The sequence below is a fragment of the Thalia democratica genome, chromosome 2 (assembly GCF_965202585.1).
Source record: "Thalia democratica chromosome 2, ktThaDemo2.hap1.1, whole genome shotgun sequence".
Classification (NCBI taxonomy): domain Eukaryota; kingdom Metazoa; phylum Chordata; class Thaliacea; order Salpida; family Salpidae; genus Thalia; species Thalia democratica.
Window position 1 is genome coordinate 54,253,412 of NC_139166.1, and position 21,090 is coordinate 54,274,501.

The 21,090-nt window shown below is 25.6% G+C and overlaps 1 protein-coding gene across 5 annotated transcripts in view; it reads left to right on the forward strand.

Annotated features, from left to right (window-relative positions):
- Window positions 1-5,639: 5,639 nt before the first annotated feature.
- LOC145830277 (uncharacterized) overlaps window positions 5,640-21,090 on the forward strand; it is a 34,952-nt gene continuing 19,501 nt past the window's right edge. For 2 of the 5 annotated variants that reach the window (XM_082938225.1, XM_082938228.1), the window contains exons 1-18: window positions 5,640-5,765; window positions 9,140-9,324; window positions 9,539-9,597; window positions 9,859-9,963; window positions 11,025-11,101; window positions 11,894-12,014; window positions 14,418-14,583; window positions 15,291-15,372; window positions 16,725-16,866; window positions 17,089-17,151; window positions 17,475-17,504; window positions 18,273-18,368; window positions 18,655-18,780; window positions 18,907-19,029; window positions 19,452-19,526; window positions 19,669-19,779; window positions 19,945-20,055; window positions 20,377-20,595. In XM_082938225.1, the coding sequence (XP_082794351.1) occupies window positions 5,713-5,765; window positions 9,140-9,324; window positions 9,539-9,597; window positions 9,859-9,963; window positions 11,025-11,101; window positions 11,894-12,014; window positions 14,418-14,583; window positions 15,291-15,372; window positions 16,725-16,866; window positions 17,089-17,151; window positions 17,475-17,504; window positions 18,273-18,368; window positions 18,655-18,780; window positions 18,907-19,029; window positions 19,452-19,526; window positions 19,669-19,779; window positions 19,945-20,055; window positions 20,377-20,595 (1,944 nt within the window). In that variant the 5' untranslated portion in view covers window positions 5,640-5,712. Of the gene's footprint in view, window positions 5,766-8,549; window positions 8,705-9,139; window positions 9,325-9,538; window positions 9,598-9,858; window positions 9,964-11,024; window positions 11,102-11,893; window positions 12,015-14,417; window positions 14,584-15,290; window positions 15,373-16,724; window positions 16,867-17,088; window positions 17,152-17,474; window positions 17,505-18,272; window positions 18,369-18,654; window positions 18,781-18,906; window positions 19,030-19,451; window positions 19,527-19,668; window positions 19,780-19,944; window positions 20,056-20,376; window positions 20,596-21,090 lie in introns of those variants that run through there. The other 3 variants (XM_082938227.1, XM_082938230.1, XM_082938226.1) reach the window with 3 other exon arrangements.

Here is a 21,090-nt window from a genome sequence, read left to right on the forward strand (position 1 = left end):
ATTTTAAAGTTTTCTACCTATTTCTACTGCTTTTAGTCTATTTGGAGCTAAAAATTTTGATGCGGGCTACTTTTGGCCGACATCTAATTTAAAGAAACTTGCGTACATTGCAGAAACTTTGAACCTTTAAACTTACGCAATATTTTTTTTCAGCTGAAAAGGGATACGGAAAGTTTGTCGCTACGAAAAGTAAGCCTTTTTATCAACTAAAACATTTTTTATAAAGTTTATGTTTGTTGTTCTTTTACTGTTTTGTTTAGTAGTTTATTTATATTTTTATTAAATGGACATTATATTCCGAATAAAAACTGTTTAAATAAATTTTTATTGAAAACAGTAGAGACCAAAATTGAAGTTATGAAAAAATAAGTTACATTTTTACATAGTAAAATCATTTATTTTTAATTTTTGGTTTGCTTAACTACGAGTAAAGCATAGTTTTGTAAAATAATACTTTCCAACATTGTAATAAGACTTTCCAATTGTAAATAACACAAAATGTTCAGAAAAGGAAGAAAAAAAAGTGATTTTAGTCGACGGATCGGGATGGGATGATCGTTTCACTGATGACGAAGGTTTTTATGTTTTATGGTGATATTTTATTTTTAAAAAGTATTACTTTGTGTTATTGTGCTCAAAATGATTATTATTTAACTAAGTGCTTTATTAACTGTTATGTTGTTATGAGTTTAAAAAGTCTTATTAAAACTTTATCATAAAGTTTTTAGTTTTACTTGGAGAGCTCTAACACTTGAAAGCAAATTAAATAATAAATTATTATTTTACATTTATACATAGTAGTATACGGACTACGGAGTGTTGTATGTACAAAGCAATGATCACTATATAAATTCTAATTATGAAATAGTTTATTATTCTTAAAAATATAACAAGTTTCGAAAGTATAAAAAACTTATTTAAAAGTTTAAAGTGAATATATTTTTTATTTCAGAGTTCTAAGGCTGCGAAAAAATAAAAAGTGATGATGTTATGGGATACCGAAACATAAATTTAAAAAAAAATTAAAGTTCAATTTAAGCAAAAGCATATGTTTATTTTTATATCCTATGAAAAGTTGGACTTAATTTTACTTTCTTTTCATGTTTTTATTACAAAAAAATGTTATGTTAATTTTACTAAACTTTGTTCACTTTGTTTTCTGTCGTTTTAAAGCTGTAAGAACAAACAAATTTTATTAATTAAAATTTTTTTAAGTATTAAAAAGCTTATTTGTGCTAACTATGTTAATTAAAAAAAATTGGTAAAACTTGTAGTTTTTGTTAATTTCTGAATTGCAATAAATTTGTAAAACTTAAATTATTAAATAAAAAAACATAAACTACTTGTACATCTTTAATTAGGTTTTTAATTGTGTGATATTTTACATTATGGTACTATACAAACTTTTGCTTTTTTTTATTGGGCATATATTTAAAAAAAAAGTAAATGGCAAGCATGCTCAAAAAACTAAACTATTATATTTTTGCTCTACGAGCGGTCAAAAGTATTGTCATTGAGTATTAAAACTTAGAATACGGCATAACTTAATAAAAAAAAAAAACAACAACAAACATAAGAAATAAATGGAAAGCATACGATAATAAATAAAATCAAAAAAATCAAAATATTTTTTTTTCATTTTGAGCGGTCAGAGTAAGAACATGCAAAAAAAGCTTTACTTTATTGGGACCGAGCTTTAAAAATCAAGCGCCGATTCAAAAAATAAATTTTTATAAGCAAGGCTAAAGAATTTTTTATGGATTAAAATACTTTCAAATTTAGCTTTTAAGACAATAAAAATAGTAGGTGTTTAAATTATTGGTAATTTTTAAAACTGCAAAAGTAGCTTTATTTGATAAAATAACACTCGTTTTTTTGACTACTTCCTTTTTTTAATAGTTTATACTCAAATTTAAAATTCTCTTTCAATACAGCAATAAAATTATCAGATTAGTAAATGTGTCAGAAAAATGCGGCCCGCGGGTTAAACTCGTGGTCTTCTCAAACCAAGTATATTCCTTTAAAACAATAAAATGCAACAGTAAAATATATAAACAAGCTTTTAATTTGTTAACTACACACTAATAGCACTTTATTATTGTTTATTTTACATCATTTAGCTATTAAAAAGCATTTTATTTTTATTTAGTACAACTATTTTTCAAAAACTGTAGTCAGTGGACTAACCCCTGCATTCGTGTCTTCCAATAAGTTTCAAAAGTTCTGTAGAAAGTAAAGTATGCAGAAATTTGAAAAATACTCCATATTGTCTTATGAAATCAAATTTTCAGCAAATTTTCAATATGATTATTAAGCTGTAGAAACAGCTGGCTAAAATGCTGCTTGTTTTGAAGTGGTGAAATCCAAAAGAAATAATTTGATCTCATAATGTTACTAAGTTCCTAATAATGTTATAACTCAGCAGAATTAGTTTTATAGTTACTACTTTTTGTAAACTACTAAAAAAAAAACAATCATTATTTCATTAAAATGTAAAACTTTATTACAAAGTACAAGTTTTTTTTCAAGTATTATGTTCAATTGTTACTAAAAAAATTTACAAACACAACAAAATTGTTTAGCCTGATGGTGTAGGGGTCCTAATGATAACTTTTTAAAATTCTCTGAGTTGAACGTTGCAAGATTAAAACCCATAGCTGACACATATACAAAAAAAAAACATATACTAAAACAGAAATGATTTTATTTTTATTTATTTTTTCCCTTTTTTAGTACTTTATTATTTTCTTAATATTTTAATAGAACTTGATGCTTTTATTAAGGCATTGTTTATTGAAATTTTCAATAACTGATTGTGAATTCACATGATTTTTGATAGTTTTTAGTTGCTGCAGCAGAAGCTTGCTTGGGGATTTGAGCTTTATGATTTTCCCACACTTTGTGGTTTTTAGGGTTTAAATTTTAACCTTATGAGTATTTGTCTAATGATATGTCTTCAAGGCATTTTCTTACTTAAATAGATAGTTGTCATTTTGTTAACTTAATGTAAATTTTTAAAGGAGCAAGTAGTAAATTACACATTTTCTTGCTTAAGCGTTAGAAAATTCTTATTGTTTGACTGTTGTTTTTCTACCATGAAAAAAAACATAAGTGACTATTTTTTCTTTCTCCAACAATAAATGTTTAAAAAAGTAAACTTTCATTGCTTACATCTAAATCCTCCCTATAGTAGTTTACATATTATTAAATTGAAGTAAACAAATCATATTATAGAACTGTTGAAAAAGTGTTTACAAGCTCTTATTATCAAGATATGTTTTTGGTTTATAATTTAATAATTAAATTGTTAAATGTTATTTTTATTGAAATTATTTTAAAACAAGTTAATAACTGTTATACTTTAAAAGTGCTTATCTACTTTAAAAATTAGATCAGTATATAGTTCAATAAGTATGTTAAGCTTTTATTTAAATATCTTGTACTTAAAAAGATTAAAAATATGCTGCGCTGGGATGTGATGTGTTCAACGTTTAAAAAAGTTGTTAACATAACTTGTAATCTGTTTTTTTTTGTAGTTTAGTTTTAGACTTCTTATCTGTGTGTAGTTAGAGTGTAATTGTATAGTTTTTAACAACTATAGTATTGTTATTTCATAAATACTGAACAAATTGACTTATAACTTAGTAAACATAAAATAGTGGTTTTATATACTTAAAAACCACAAAATAGAAGTAAAGAGTACAAATATTTTTATGTATGTTGTCAAACTTCCATGGTTGGATTTGGTTGTGTTTTGCCTTGATTAAAAAAAATGTTGCACCTTTCTAAGAAACCTGTTGAACTTTGATAATGACTTTGATAGCTTTTAATCCAGAAGTTACTTTAAATTTATAGTAAAAGTGTCTGATAGCTAAAATATTGCGTTATAAAGTAAGATCAGCTTCTGAAGAACAAAATAGACCCCCATATACCATAAATTGTACTTTTATATAGTTTATAACTATAATTCTTTTAGATTGTATATGATTTATGTTTTTATTTTGTATTTGAAACTTTAAAAGATACAAACTTTTCAAAATGTTTTACAAAAGCTACGCATTTTAAACTTTTGCTGACCGTTATTTTTGTAGGTGTGTAAAAACAATAACAATTTATATTGTTTAAAAGGTTTTTTAGAAGTTGAATAAAAATAGGATATTAAAAATTTTAAGTATTCTCATGTTATATTGTTTAAATACAACAAAAAATCTTAAGGCTACAGGTTTGGGGGATTTAAGTTTTTTTTGGTACAAAAATTCGTATTAGCCATTATATGAATGCTGAAGTTATGTACTTTAAGATACTACTGAAATAAATAAACTTTTGAGAGATAGTTGTGTAAAAAGTTTCAGATAAAAAATTTTCTTTGCTGATTATCTTTAAAATTTTTTTAACGGATTGTTTATTCTTCTAGTTATTAGTAAGGGCATAGGGGGGAGGTAAATCACTTTTTTCACAATTTAGTCTTATTTTATATAGTTTTAAGTAAGCTACAAGTTGCTTTTTTTTTACAGATTTTTTAAAATTAAAATAACTTTTGAGATATAGCTGGTCTAAGTCGGAGACTACAACAGGTTCCTTATGGGAGGCACAAACTAAAACCGCAAATAACTAGAAATCACTAAAAATCTATCTCATCTTATGTGTTTTGAGATAACTACCTCAAACTTTCAATAAATTTTCCCTGCAATATTTAGAAAATTCTGTCAGAACAAAATTAAAAAATTTAAAAAATAAAAATTTTATGACAAAAACACAAAAAAAAAACTGATTTTTTGGTTTAATTTGAATAATTTTTTAATCTTTTTAAATTTACTGTGGAGAAAATAGATTATTAATAAAATAACCTTTTTTGTCATTATGTTTGGTCCTTCCATAATGAACTGTTTGAACTCCCAGACTTGGCACCCTCATATCTAAAAAACTAACTTGAATTTTACAAAGAATGAAGAGAAACTATTAGCAAAATTAAAGATCTTGAAAATAGGATCAACATGTAAAACAAAGGGTATTACTCCCCTATGGCCATAGATAATGATTTTATAAATAACTTTACTTTTATTATGATATAACTTTTGATAACTAAACTTGCTACTTCTAAAAACATCTAGTGTAGACCTAAAAGGTGCTTCAACATTTATACTTTTAATCAATATAAAAATGTATGAATTGTAAATTTAACTTTAATTAACTGTATTGTCTAAAAAGTAGAGGTTTTCACAGTGTGCACAGTAATCTTAATATAATTTATTTTTTGTCCACACAATATTTAGTTAGTTAAAATGACATTTTGTCGTTTTAATTAGAAAAGTTAATTATTACATAAATTTACAGTTTTTAACATGTAATTATATAATAAGACACTCGAAACCTTAAAAGGTAGTGTAGTTATTAATATACTTTATATATTTATAAACTTGTGTGCATTGTATTGGTTTTCTACCAGTTTACTGTGCACAGCTTTTGAAGATGTGAAGAACCACTGTTCTAAAGGCACACAGGAATGAAAATTTTATAATAAAATTTAGAATAATATAAAACTAGTTATATCTAATTGATATCTGTAAAGTATTTGATTTGTGGCAGTTTTGTACAAATATACATCTATTAAATTGACTGCTTAAGTACATACAAATTTCAGGTATTCTCTTAAAATTTTGCATTATTGAAATAACTTCTATTAAATATATTAAAACAAAGTACAAATGTTAAATGGATTCAGTTGTTGCTGAAGATCCCACTCTGCCTGTTGACATCGAGTACAGGTGATTAAGTTATGTTGTAGCAAATCAATAACAGTTTATACTTAAATTTAAAAATAATGTATTTGTTTTATACTTAAACATGTTTTTTTAGAAATTTTTAGTTGATATTCGCAAATATACAGTCAATTTAATTATACTATACATGTTTGTCATGTCTCTAGGTTATTCAGGATAGGTCAGACTAGTGTAAAGTTTTTGAAAAATTCCAGCTTACTTAGGGTTGTTTGTTTTTTTTCTGCAAAACTTAGCCTAAGAATAGTTTTCCCAAATTTCAAGCTAGTTTTTATGCCTTGAAATGTTTTTCTTAAAAATATTATTTTTATTAAGTAATTTGATTATTATTCTTAAACTATTAGGTCTTAAGTTTAATTAGTAGTAAAATACAAGTCAGGAAATTTTAGTTATTTTGCACATTTTATTGTTGAAAATGACCAAGTTAAAATCAAAATGTGGTTAAAATCAAATAAACTATTAAATTATTACATTAATCTCTTGAAATTGATAAGTTATGTTTTTGTATAGTTTTTAGCTAAAATAATTTTATTACTACTTTTTTATAAAATCCAGCCAGCTTATGCTGGTTTTTGGTCACTCAGACTGACTTTTTTGTCTCAAAGAATGGCATCCATGACTATAAGGTGTATTATTAAAACTTGTTTCTCTTATTAATTTTAAATATTTTATAAGAATAAAAAAATTCTTGTGTAAATTGTAGTTGGTATTCTTAAGCTGTTTGTAAGCATAAATATCTATAATATCCTCACTAGTTTAATGTCTAAAATCCTATTTGTTAAGTGAGATTCCAAAATAAATCAACTGTAAAACTGTACCTTTTTTTTTTATTGTACTTGTTTTCCTAATTTACCATAAGGAAGTTTATAAACATTTAAAGTTTTTTGTTGAATAAAAAAAACTTCATCATCTGATAGCACAAAATTTATTTTTTATTACCATAAAATTCAAAAGCAGTATATTACAATTTTAGAGCAAACTGTTTTTTAAATTTACAGACACAAACATACAAATATAGATTTTTTATATATTTAAGTTAGAATAAAAAAGAATTTTAAAGAACTAGTTTAACCTGTTTATTACTACAAACTACACGCATTATGTATAAAGTTTTGGTTGTTTAAAACTAATTATCTTTTAATAAATTGAAATTTTAACTTTTTCTTCATTCTAACAAACCAAAGTTTGATGAGAAATGTAGTTAAGTTTGTGTTTTGTTTTTCTTGAACTTTATCTTTGAAAATATAAGTTTTAGTAAACTAGTTTTGTTTTATAATTGACAAAAAATATGTACCTACTCAGACAAGACTTAATTATTTAAGAGTTTGTATTTTTTTTCCAAATGGTTCATCAATTACAAAATATTTGTTATTTATAACTATATCTGCTTTCAAATTAAGTTCTGAAACAATTAAATATTTTACATTTACCTCCTAAAATTTTAAATTGAAAACTTTAGTTGTTTTATTTTAAACCAAATGTCTAGAAGAACACTCACTTATAATTATACAAAAACTTAGTAATAGTTTAGTTTATTAGAAATATTTAGAATGGTTTGTTAAAAATTATTGTCTGCTATTTAGCAAACAATAATTTCAAAATTGTTTCAAAGTTTGTAGTATTTACAAAATCTGCTATTATTAAAAAAAGGTTGCTAGTAAACAAACAAAAAATTAATGTGCTTAGTTTTGTATAAGGTATTTATAAAGAAAATATTATTGTTACTTGACGTATTCATTTAAACTATTTTTGTTTTACTAACTTGTAATTTTTTTTGAATAATAATAATAAAGAATAAGATCATAAGTAAAAAGCATTACAAATCTATTATTTTAGCCTCTAGCTGGTATAAGAGGTAGATTAGTACACAGAAGCACTATATATCTAAACTAACCTGTTTTTTACAACGCTCAAGCTAAAGCTTTTTCTTATTTGATAAATTATCTTTACTGCTAGTGTAGATCATGGTTTTTATATTATGTCAAGTTTAATTAAAAATAAATACAATATTATATGTATTCTAATTAAATTTAATAAACCTTATTATCAAATTTTGTGAGACTATTTAAATTAGCAAATGTCATAGAGAAATTAAATTTTTAAATTTGATGGGTATGCTTTGTTTTCTTAACGTACTATATAGTTAGATTTTATCGTTCTGTTTACCAAAAATTTTTAATTACTTGTTAGTTCAGTTTACAACTAGTTATACTTTTTACTCTATTAAATACTATGTGTTTTAACAACTATCCGTAACACAAGTAATGATATTTGTACAATTTTAAATTAAGTTTATGTTAGTGGAATTATTTTATTAACTTCAGTAAACTAGTCCTTTGACATTCGTTTACGTTTTATTAGTTAACTGTCAAGTTTTCACATGAGCTAATTTTTAGTTTAAAGTTCACATTCTTACTTAGTGAAATAATAACTATATACTGTAACGAGTTTCATATTAGAACATTTAGTTTGTAGTTTCCATGGTAGTGTACTACCAGACTTTTTTGTTAGAATGAGTTTGTACTTTAAACTTTATTATAAATTTTTATAAATATTTAATTTATTAGTTGATTTTTACATTTTAAAATATTCTCAATAAGTTATACTTTTAAGGTTTTTAAAATATTGTTTTAACTTAAAAACTGTTTTGTTTGGCTGAAAGATTATTTTTAAGTATTAAAAGTAATTTCTTTTGAAATACAGTGTATAAAAAGTTTATAAATAAAGATAAAATATGTGTTTGTTTACCAAAAAATACTTAAACTCAGATATTGAATAATATAATGATCTTAAATTATATGACCAACTAAAAATTTGAAACAATAGCGCTTTTTTGCGATTGTTGTAATTACTTTGCAATTTTAAACACTTTATGTTGCTAATATGAAAATCTGAAATTTTCTGGAATTAATAACAGAGATGTCTAGGTTAGAAAATATAAGATGATATTTATAACTAAAGTTGTTCTGTATTTTAAAGGATATGTTTGAAAATAAAAAAATATTAAATCTTCTTTAATAATAACAAAAATATTGTAGAAACAAAAATATTTAAAGAAGTTTCTTAAAATCAACTGGAAAAAATATAAACGTAATCTGGCTTTTGTTTACATCCAGAACAACTGTTTTTACAGTAAAACATAGATCGAATAAAAAAAATTAGTTAAAATCTTTTCGAGCTAAAATTCATCAAACATTGAAAACGTATTTATCACTTTTTTAAACAAATAAGTTTTCTTTTATCATTATTCTTTCATGAACGAAAATATTTAAAATAAATCTATAGAAAAACAAGAAAATTTATAAAAGTAATTGAATCTTTAAAAACTTGATTTGAAATATTAAAGAGTTTTCTTTCACCAGCATTCTCACTCCGACGCCGTCCAATCACGACGAAGATGTCAACTTGGACTCGGGTAACTCCCAATCTGGAGAAACCACTCCCAACCAATCAGAGAAGGAAGATAGCAACCAATCGGAAGTCTTCTCCACTCCGCAAATCTACGAAAAATCCTTCAATTCAGATTTCCTTTCCTCATACAAGGATAGTAAGTTTAATAGTTTTGGTTAATATTTAATATAGGTTTTCTTTAGTTTTTCCTAAGTATATTGCACAAGTAGACGTGTTTGCACAACTTTTTGAATAAAGTTGGGATATGCAGGAGTAATAATGTTTTAATTTAAAATTAGATAAATTTATTTTGAGTCAAAATCAAATTAAAACCTAATTGTAACTTAGGATCAGATAATTTTTATTTTCAGATAGTGAGAACATAATGGAAACAAGAATGATGTCTCCTTTGTCAAAAGACTACAGCAAAGTAAAATTGTTATTAATTAAATCAACAAAAAATATACTTATTCATTCACAAAAGTTTTTTCAATAAACTTTTCTAACCAGTAGTTGAAAAATTTTTGCAACTGTTATAGTTTGTACAAAAATATGTTAATACGTATTACCACGTTTTTTTAAAACTAATTAAAATAAAATTTAAAAGTATTTCGAAACAGATTAAAGTTTTTAGGATAATAATAAAAAAAAGAAGTATACTCGAAATTCTTACCTTATTTTTTTGTTTCAGCAAATATCTGAGTTGAAGAAAGAAAATTTTGCGCTGAAATTAAGAATATATTACATAAAAGAAAACATGAACATAACAGTTGAACACCAAGAACTTTTTCAATTGGTCAGTTTGCAGCTATGCATATTTTATTACATTTGTATATTGATGATAAGTTATCGCTTTTATGTTATAACATAATGAGTTTGCGAAAGTTGTTTTAATTTTTATTAGAATTTGTTTCTTAAAAGCATTTAGAATTTTCATTTATTATAATTCTATATTTCATTTAAGTTTATATCTAATTAGCTTAAGCATATACCGTATAACATTTATGTTCAAGTATAAAAAATATCAATGAACTATTAATTTATTTAAAATATTTTAAGCCAGGTTTTTTTTTTCTGATGTTAGTTTTATTGTTTATTTACCAATAAATGTTTTAAAAAGCAATTTGTTATATCACTACAAAACCGAGTAACATAATTAGCTGTAAAAGCCACATATACAACCAGTTTTTTACGGATTATCATCTAACCACAAGCAATTATGTGCCATATTTCAACAGACAACTGTGTTACGTAAAACTTGAAGTGAATTTTTACGTGAAATTTTCAACTGATTATCTTAAAATTCTTCTTAATTTAATTTTTTTGGGAAAAGCTTCTGTTCACCAATTAAACTGTGTGTAATGTTTATACTAATGAATTAAAAATGAAATATTCGAAATTAAGCTTGCGTAAATGATTAAAAGCCCAAATTTTACGCCACTGCAGCAAACGTGTATGTTTTTACGCTAACACGTGTCTTAGGTGATTTTCACATTAGTTTTAGATAAATACAACTTCGTTTAAAACTGTACTACATGAAACTAAGGTTACTTTATTCAAACAAATAAAATTTAATTTTTTAGTTTGGTTTAATGCTATTTAGATATATAATATATATAAAGTTTTAAAAACGTTTCAACATATTAAGCAACTCAACCTGGTTTGTGTATATCTTTATAATTTATTAGTTTAAGCAATCGATAGTTAAGTTTTAACGAAATAATAAATTTTAAAATTTAATTTTATTGTTTATTTAAAAAAAATTTAAATCTTATAATCAATTTTAAAGATGAACAATAGTTATAAGTTTTTTTGAAAAGTTAGAAAACAAATTTTTATTAAATCTGCTTTTCACAGAATATAGAATATAAGATGGAAATTGATGCTTTGAAAAAAGATCTGGAAAACAAAAATAAATTGCTAGTAAAAGCGTCGTAAGTACTATTAGCTTGTAATATTCATCATTTTCAATAGTTTTTTTGCACAGTTTTAAATACGTATATTATTTTAATGAACAACGTGTTATATTTTTACACTATTGCAAATTAGGAAAACTTGATATATTCTGTTAGTTTATACCTTGTTTCATTTGCAGAAATTCAAACATGTGTTTGTAGTATATACGTTGTAGTGCTACGCTATTTTAATCTTTTTAAACAAGCATGTTTTCTCTGAGATGCTTGTGGTTTCTGCAGGTTTAGCTATTACCTCAATTGTAGTTTTTTTTTTAATAATCAGTATTAATATACTTTTGTTTAGAAATGTTTTTATTCCTATTTGTTTCTGTTTAAAAATAAAAAATTTTATAAAACAAAACCGCATAAACATATGTAAACTATTAACTCGCAAATATTTTTATAGAAAGTTAACTTTCTTTTAAAGGACTTAATGTTTTCAAACTTAGTTAAAAAATATAACTTTTATATAAAAGCTCATTTGTTGTATCAAAATGTTGACTTGTATTGTAAGAAAGTTGCAGAGAAATTTAGCTCACTTTATTATTGTAAATGTTTGTTTTATACATTTGTGTTTAAATTTATACTTGTTTTCGTTTTAGAAAGGTTTAGATTTTTATTGTCATAAAATTCTATTTAATTAACAAGGAATTATTTTGCGATATGTGACATTGTAACAGGGTAATAATTGGTCCTAGGACCTGTTGTACGAAAAAAACCTTTAAGTTATAAACGTTTATTTTTTATATCAAATTATTGACATTACAACAGCGCCGCAGTGAAATGCATAGGCGACAGAATTCCGGACGAACTGGAAAGAGCGAAAAGACAAGTGGAAGAAATGAAGGAAAACGAAATTGAACTGCAAAATAAAATAGAAAACCTTGAAAAAGTTAGTTGTAAATTTTCGAATTTTAAAAGATAAGTTTTGTCTTTACTGCAGTATTTAATTTAATGGTTTAAGTGCCGTGTAAGTTTTAGATAATCAATTTCTAATACATACTTGTTTTGCTTAAATTATTAAAATAGCAATCTTTATTAGGGTTTCAAAAGTAATGAAAACTTTTCTGAAAAAAAAATATATACACAAAATTTCAATAGCAGTTTTATCCTCCATAAAATAATTTATATGGTGTCATATTTTTTGTATTGTTTTATAAGTTTGCGTATTACCTAACATTGTATTTTTTTTAAAATTAGCTTGTATCCGTACTTAAAAAATGTTTTTGAGAATTAGTTATTAAATTCTCTTTTTATTAAGTTTAGTTATACATAAAGAATAAAGTTCTCAATTACTTTCAAAGTAAATTGTGTTTTTAAAGTTTATTGGCAATAAATAATACTTCAGAAAATAAAAATTCTTGACTTGTACTTACTTTCACAAAGATATACAAAAAAGCGTATTACTTTAGAAATGTTTAAAAAAAATTTAACTTAATATTACAAGTATCCGGATAAAAATAAATACAAAGTCATTTTAAATTTAATTATTGCTATTTCCTGTGCCATTACAAATTAGAAAATGTAATTATGCATGAGTATTTGCTGATATTTTTTAATCTTGTTTTTTCCAGGCGTGATTTTATCGCCTTTTCCTACGGAATTTTGTCGTCATTTCTTCGCATTTTAATTTCGTTATTTACTTAACTTAATTCGATTTGTCTAGCCAAGTGAAAAAAAAAATCTTGTTTTTTCAAAAAGTGATTGGTACGCGTAAATTAATGAATAAAGTCTAGCTTTCATATTAGTTTTCTCGAATTAAAGTTAAGAAATAATTTTTAAGACCAAATTGTCACTGCCTACACATAAAGTATAAAATATTTATAGTTTGAGTTTAGTTTGCCTTTCCTTATGTTCTTTTGTCGAAACAAAAAATATTTAATAATTTAAACACTTGAAATTTTATAAAGGCAAATTTAAACAATTCACAAGTTTAATTTATAACAAATGTTGTATTTCAAAGTTTAATATCAAGTAAATTACCTCTATTTCAAAGTTTCTATAGTTTTAAAACTAATAATATTTTAAAAATTGTGGTTGTTTCTTTAGAAAACTTGACACTTATCTTCATGTATAAGATTTACAATATTAATATTTTTTAAATAAATTAGTTTTAATTTAGTTATGTAATTAAGGTCTTAAACTTTTGCTGTCTCAGTCAAATACATAATCCGTAAAGTATTGTTGAAAGCAACTTTTACTTACAGCGTAATTTAAATATTTCTCTAAATTTAGCGCAGAAAATTATCCATCTTTAGTTAAGGTATAAATTTCTATCCTCAAAATTTTGTTATTCAAACTTGCAATTGTTCTTGCCTTTTAGAATTTGAAATGAGTGCACTTTATACTATTTACTTTATTTTGTACCCAAGATCATCATTTGAACCTTTGTTATTGAAGTGTTGTTGTAAATTTTTAATTGGTAAAGTTTTATACATACAAATTTAATGTTTTCACCCAACTGAGAAAAAGTTAAGCTTTATTTGTAAAGTGTATTTAAAAAAAAAAGAAAGTTTGTTAATATTTTACAAAGTTAACAAATAAACTTTGAGCAAACTCATAGCTGTGAACTTTCTAATGTGAAAAGATTGAAACAATCGTTTGAGAGCTTAATAAAGGTATGATTTCACGAGTTGGCAAGTCGGCTAATTAATTTCCACACGAGCCTAATCTTGATTACATTATGCTTGTGTGTGCAATAACAAAAGATTACCAGCTAAGCTCTATAGTATATATGGTTTCCTTCGTACAGTGTACCATTCGGTGTTTGAAGACTTTATTTGCTTAAAGCTAATAAAAGTACACTTTACATCTTTAAAATGTGTACTTTTAAATACTTTGTTTTATTCAAAACAGAATGTAATATAAAGTAGCGACGTTTCAATTAATATATTGAATATATTTCAAATTAAACAATAACTCAAACATGCATGATCAAGTTTAGAAAGTTTTCTATTAGTGTTATTAAAGTATAACTATTCAAAAATATAGGTTTAATCGTTTGCTAACAAAAGATCCTAGTGACGTAACTTCACTGTTATTAAAGTATCATTTTTAGTCTTCCTAACGTTAGTTTTAAAAAACATAACTAAAATTAATAAAATCAATTTAAAACAAGTTACAAAAAAAGTGTAAAAGTTATGGATATTGAATATTAAATTTTAACTTAGATATCAGATTTTACAAATGGGAATAATCCAGCAAAGCTAGATATACCTAAATTTTTAAGTACACATCAGTTACAGCAGAAAAATTTACAGTTCAAAAAAAAAAAAAATTCTTGTTGTTTTCACAGGAGAAATGGGAGAGGGAGGAAGGCGCTAATGATACGAAGCAGCTTCTCATGCAGCGCGATTTCGAGCTGCAAACGAAGAAGGACGAATGCACCAAACTGCAGGCACAGCTGCAAGCTTTGAAGGACGCCACCCCGCACAAGAGAAGGCTCTCCTTCGCTTCCCAAGGTCCGTTTTTTTGGTTGAAAACTGTAGTTTTTGCTGCGTTTTAAATATTAAAAAGTATTTAAAGTTTTTTACGCACTGTGTTTTGAAACTTTTAAATTGTGTAACGCACTCTCCTTTGCTTCCCAAGGATTTTTTTTTTGTAAATTGTAACTATTGCTACTTGTACTTTTTATCTTTTTGTTTAGATTCTAAAGGCAGTTTTGTTATTTTTTTCATATATGTATATACTTAAACATTCTTCATTTGATTTTTAACTTAAAAAGAGAAGACCTTTATTCTAATCCGGTATGTTTTTTGTTCAAATACTCACATGTATTATTGTATATCTTGCAGGTATAAAATTTTAAAGTTAAAAGTTAAATCCATTTTATATTTTTATTATTGCTTCAGAGTTTCTTACCACATATCATAACAGTTTATTTGATCTGGCACAAGAAAAGGCTATGTTTCTTTTCCTGTCTGTTTTTTGTTGAAAACTTCTCATACGTTTTAGATGTTAAGAAATACCTTTGAGTTTTCTACGCTATGTGTTTTGAATCTTTTAAATGATTTGATGTAATTGTTTTTAGTTCAGTTAATTTTTTTGAAGCGTTTGCTCTAGTTAAATGGTTTTTTATATTTAAAAAATTTAAACATTCCTTTTTTATTTGAATTATGTTTAGTATCTGCTTGAAAAAAAAAGTTTTAAGTATTTAAAATATTTTCAGACTCTGAAAATTGGAACAGCCTAGTCAGAGATTTAAAAGATGAACTAAAAGAGGCTAATGAAGAAATTAAAGATAAAGTCAGGTTTGAAAATAATTATTTACTTAATTTAAAAAAAACTAAATTATCATTTTTTAATGGATAAATAGCTTAATTGATGATGTAAGAAATTAAATGAAATTTTTGGTTTTTATTAACTTTAAATTCATTGCAATGTTTTACTGCAGTAGTGTCAATTTTGAAACACAGTTGTTGCTTTTTTAACAATTACCAATTGATTCCAATTAAATTGTGATTATTAAAAACCACCCTAAAGTTTTTCCCAAGTCAAAATGTCACTAATCATTCACACATCCTTATATCAATTAGCAACAATTTAATTGTTCTAAATATAAGCAGCTGTAGTTATTTATAAGCACACAAAGCTATATTTACCATTGCCAATTTTATATGTTTTTGCTAAACATGTTAACATGAAGTTATTTGCCTCATTAAAAAATGTCATTAGTTTACAGCTGTTATTTATTTTTCAACGTCAAAAATTTTTAAGACTAATTTGTTCAGAATATATAATAGTTGTAATTTGTGTTAATTAATACAATGTATTTAAGATTATATATAAATTAATTGTTTTATTAAAAAATAGACTTATTTTTAATTAAACAAATCTTTAGTGTAAAAGTGACAACATATAATGACAACTTGAGACTTTGAATAAAACTCTATTTTTTCAAAAGCTAAAATACTACAAGTTTAGGAACAATAAATATTCGTTTGCGTATCATCAATAATTACGAATCTTTTTTGTACTGTATCTAATTTATGAACGACCGAAAATTAAGTTTCAATGCCATTTTTAAAAGTTTAAAATTGGTTATCAAAACTAAATTAACCCTTTGTATATTGGCAACGGTTTGTTGATGTACAATTTGTTTTGTATGATTAGATTAAGTAACAGTTTTAATTTGTAAATTAACCTTCTAGAATTTAACAAATGTTAAACTTCTATTTTCATAACTTACATTTGTTGCGTGGTTTTATTTATTTTTGTCATTGTTTTAATTGTTTTCCATTAACTACCTGATTGAATGAAGCGTATGTTTCTGTCTTATTTATTACTTTATTCAATTTTGAAGAGACTCAAATATTTTAATTGTAATTTATAGCTGCCTAACAGAATGTGTTTTTTTTCGGGTTTTCAACAAAATTTATAAGATAAATGCTCAATTTTAAATTAAATAAAATAAATCTTTTTTTGTAATATAATATAATTTATTCTTTCAAGATCATTACTGTTGAGCCCATTGAGTGGAGCTTTGTTTACTGATTTAAGTTTTGAAAAAATTAATTGTATTTAAGTAGAGATCTGTGTGTGTTGTTTTCAAAACATAATTTTTTTTTTTTTTGTTTCCGCTCAGACATGTACTTTTGAACAGCACCATAGGCCGGCTGACGGGATGCTTGAAAGACAAGCAGACGGTCATCGACCTGCTCAACGAAGGCAAGGCGGGCGGCAAGAAAGGCGAGCAGGCGCAGCAGTACATCGCGCAGAAAGACGAGCTCCAGAGAAAATGCGACGTCAGTTTGAAACAAATACAAATGTTATAGTAAAATGATTTTATGTAATGGTTGTATGAAACTCGTCAAATAGCTTGTATTCAATTTCTCTATTAACTTTTATATAACTTCTTGAAGTCTTTTAGATATAAATAAGATTATAGCCTATTTATTAATCTATGATCACTTTGAAATTATAATTTAAAAGTTCTTGGAAACCTAGATCTTCTTAAACGTTTTCAGGAAAAAGATTCAGCCGTTAAAGAGGCTGAAGCAAGCGAAGAAAAAGCAAGAAAAGGCTATTTGGTTAGTTACATACGTTTTTTGTATATTTAGATAAATTTTATGAAGTTATATACATATTTTTGGAGTTATAAACATTGTTTTTTAAATTAATTGTCTTTTTAGACAATAACAGTGCACGTCTTAATATACGTTTTTAACTTTTATTAAATTTTATAGTTAACCTTCTTTAATCTTAATGTTGTCAAGTTGTCTATAATTTTTCGATCCCATAATAAGTAGTTAATTCGATGAGGTAATTTTCTCTTCAAGCATTCAGTTTGCATTAGCCTTCATCTAAAAATTAAATCTGTTCCATTTTTCAAACAAAATTTTCATTTTAATAGGAATTAGTGATATTGCACGAAGAATACCAGGTAATAGCATGTCTTGTGCACTTTTTTATTTTATTTTGTGAAACATTATTGTGTTTTCTTAAGTTCATTGTAATATTTGATGTTTTATATATATATGGGTAGTATTATGTTGTTACAATAAAACGTAGTGGTATTTTCAGTTTAAATCAGTTGGATTTCGTTGTTTTTCTTTTACCCGCGTGATTAACCAACAGGTGATTCTAGTTGCTTTTTAACGTTGCTTTTCTGTGTGATTTTTTTTCATACTATTTACCAATTTCTTACTACTTTTCCGACAAACTTACCAATCAAACTTTTCGCTTAACTCAATTGAGTGTTTCTATTATTAAAAAGCGGTGTTTGATTATAATGGAATAAATAAAAATGTATTAGCAGATTTACTCATTTTTTAAAGCTGCAAAAATAGTCTCTCCTCTATTATAAAGCTGCACTGTAGTAACAGCTTAAATGCACAACACTGCGTTAAGTTATGTAGGCATCACATATTAAAATTTTTACCACTTAAATTGTTTTATTTTAAATTAAATTTTAAGAAAAACTATTAAGCTGTTTTTTTTTAAGTTAGTAGCTAAATATTTTTATGTTGCTGCAATGTTGATGGTTCAGTTATTGTATAAGTTTCGTTTTGTTACAGTAAAATATCCTTTATTTTAACTTTAATTTCTTTCTCTTTATTTTGGGACATATTTTTTATGATCTGATAAGCCTTTTTAAATTTAAATAAGAAATAAGTTGATGTTAGCAACTAAAATTCGATATTTGAAACAGGAGCACATCACCGAGCAGCAGCAGAGATTGGACGACTTTGAAGCAGCCACCAAGCAAATGACCGAAGAACTCGACAAAAGAGAGAAAGACAACAAAGTAATTGATTTGTTTATTTTGCAATTTTAAATGAAACAGTTTCAAAGTTAATCACTTGCTAGCTGTGCAATCATGTTGAGATTATCTATTTATGATTGTTGCGTCATAGACTGCTTGTTATCAGTTAGCGCGCGTCATGTATTGTTTTGTTCGCATGTTAATTGTAAGTCTGCTATAACCTATTGCTGCAAACACATGTCTGTAAAAGTTAAAGTTACAATGTTTAAAACGATCCGTTTTGTCAATATTTAAAAAAATTAAAAATAATATTCTCTGTTTAACGCAGGATTTGGAAAAAGAGTTACAGCAATCGAAAGACAGCTATGATGATCTCAATGACCAGAAACAAGAACTGGATGGCGAAGTAAAGTTTTTGAAAAGAGAAATGACAAAAAGAGATAGAGCCATTCATGTTTGTTGCTGTTTTAATTACTTACAAAGTTTATTTCATTTTGAAATATTATCTACCTTTTCTTATGTATATTACATATACATAAAAGTTGTGTTTTAATATTAAACACTATTTATTTTTCTATAGGGTTTCAACAAGTTGCTGTCAGCAAAAGAAAACGAAATTGACAAGCTCACCGACGAAATAAAAGATTATGAAAATAAAGCTTTTGAAATTGGCGAGCAGCTGCATAAACTGCAAGTAAAAACTGTAAGAGTTTATTTTGATTGTCTTTGAATTTTGCTTTAAAGATTTTACCTTAAATATAAAACTTTTTTTTTTTATAAACCCAAATTTAAAAAAGTTAGGTTTAAGAAAATAGTTTTTGCTAAAAATATACAATTTCAAGTTATTAAATAGTGGTTTCCTAAAATACATTTTTAAGCAAAAGTTTTTTCAAAAGCCCTTAAGCATTTGCACCTTTATAGATATTTTTTTTTCAAAAATGCATTTCATATTTTACTTTAAGCTAAAACGGAAGTAGCACTCAAAATTTGCAACACTGTCTCGAAAAGTTTTGTTTATATCACACATAAAAGGTTTCAGCTTTAGTGTAAGCTACGTTTGCGCTTTTTACCTATTGGTAATTAAAATTTTGTAATTGATATTGACACCTCTCTATGACGTAACAGCCGCACAACGAGAACAGAGAAAAAGTGATTGCTCAGCTGAGATTGCAACTGCAGGAATCCGACAAAACGCTGCAGGTTAATTAGTTTAAACTTTGATTTGTTTGTTTTTAGCTTGTTAAAAAGCCTTTTTTTTTAATAACTAGCTCAACAGTCTAAGCTAATTGTTTACGTTTTTTTGTTGTTAAAGGGTAAAGTTTTTAATAACAAAGTATAACAGGAGGCATTGGATGATAGAAACAAAACTGATGAAAATCATCTGAACGAGGTGAGAGATCTCCGCAATCAAATCATGGACATCGAAAGATCCAACGAACGCCAAAAAAATCAAGTCTGTTTCGTGAAATTATTGAAAATTTTGTATGATTGGATTTTCTGCAATTTAATTTCGCACATTTTTGTTACTTTCATAAATTAACTATTTAATTTTATCAAAAAAATTTTTGGAAACTTGACAATATTTCATTTTATTTTTTGTGACTTGAACAACTTTCAGCTGTCCAGCAGCGAGGAATTAATTACAAAACTAGATGGAATCATCAAAGAAAAAGATGAGGAGCTGCAGAACATTCTCAACAAATTCAAAATTCTCACCAGAGATTTGAAGGTTTTTAACTTGCGCAAACAAATTAATTTTAGAATTACTTCAATCAACTGTTTATCAATTTTTCATGAGTTTGAAAAATACTTTTTTTTTATTAGTATATAAAGAATATTAATTCAAAATATTTGTTATGAATAACTTCCATATTATCAATATGGTTTTAGTAGCTCTAAAAAAACTGTGTGCTCGTATCAATGCTCACACTGTAAAACAACTCCTCGAGTTAAGTTAACAAATTTTAGTACTTCCAACCCAAAGTACCCTAGTGCATTGTCACCTTTTAAAACACTTCCTCGATTTAACACCTCGATTATCCGACATCAGTTGAAAGAGGACGAGTGTTCGCGGTTGACGCTGCAACGAGACCAGCTAACCGAGCAGCTGCACGTCGAAAAATCGAGGTTCGGCGAGCTGGCGGATAAATTGTTGCAGCTGAACTCCGCGTCGCCACCTACCGGTGAAAATTCCGAGTGGAATTTGAAGAACGAGCAAAGAATATGGGATTTGGAAGACAAGCTGAGATCGAAGCAGCAGGATCTAGATGTTTGTTTTAATTTGATCTTTGGCAGGTTTTGAAAGGAGCATGAGAGTTTTTTAAAAAAAGTTTGAAATGTTTGTTATGAGAAGTTACTTGGTTGTCGAATTTTTACTGATGCTTTTACGTTTTTTGCATTGATTTAAAAGCTATTTTGATTAGTTTTTTGTTTTGTTTTATAAACTAACAACTACTAATTTAGCTTGAAACTAAGTGCATACTTTGAACTGATTTCTTTTTCAACAAGTTATTAAAATTTGTGCTATTAACCTCCTCTAACTTTACTAAAACTTCCTTTATACTAACTTCAAAAACTTAACAAAATTTTGCTGAATCCATAAGAAAATTGAAATCAACGAAAACTATAATCCAAATTTGAATATATGTTTTTTAAATTTTAGTACTTATTGATTATAATCATTTAATCTTTTTTTGGATAAATTTTTTACTTGTGATGTTTTTTAATATGCAGTTTGATTTATATAAAACTTATATACTGTTTT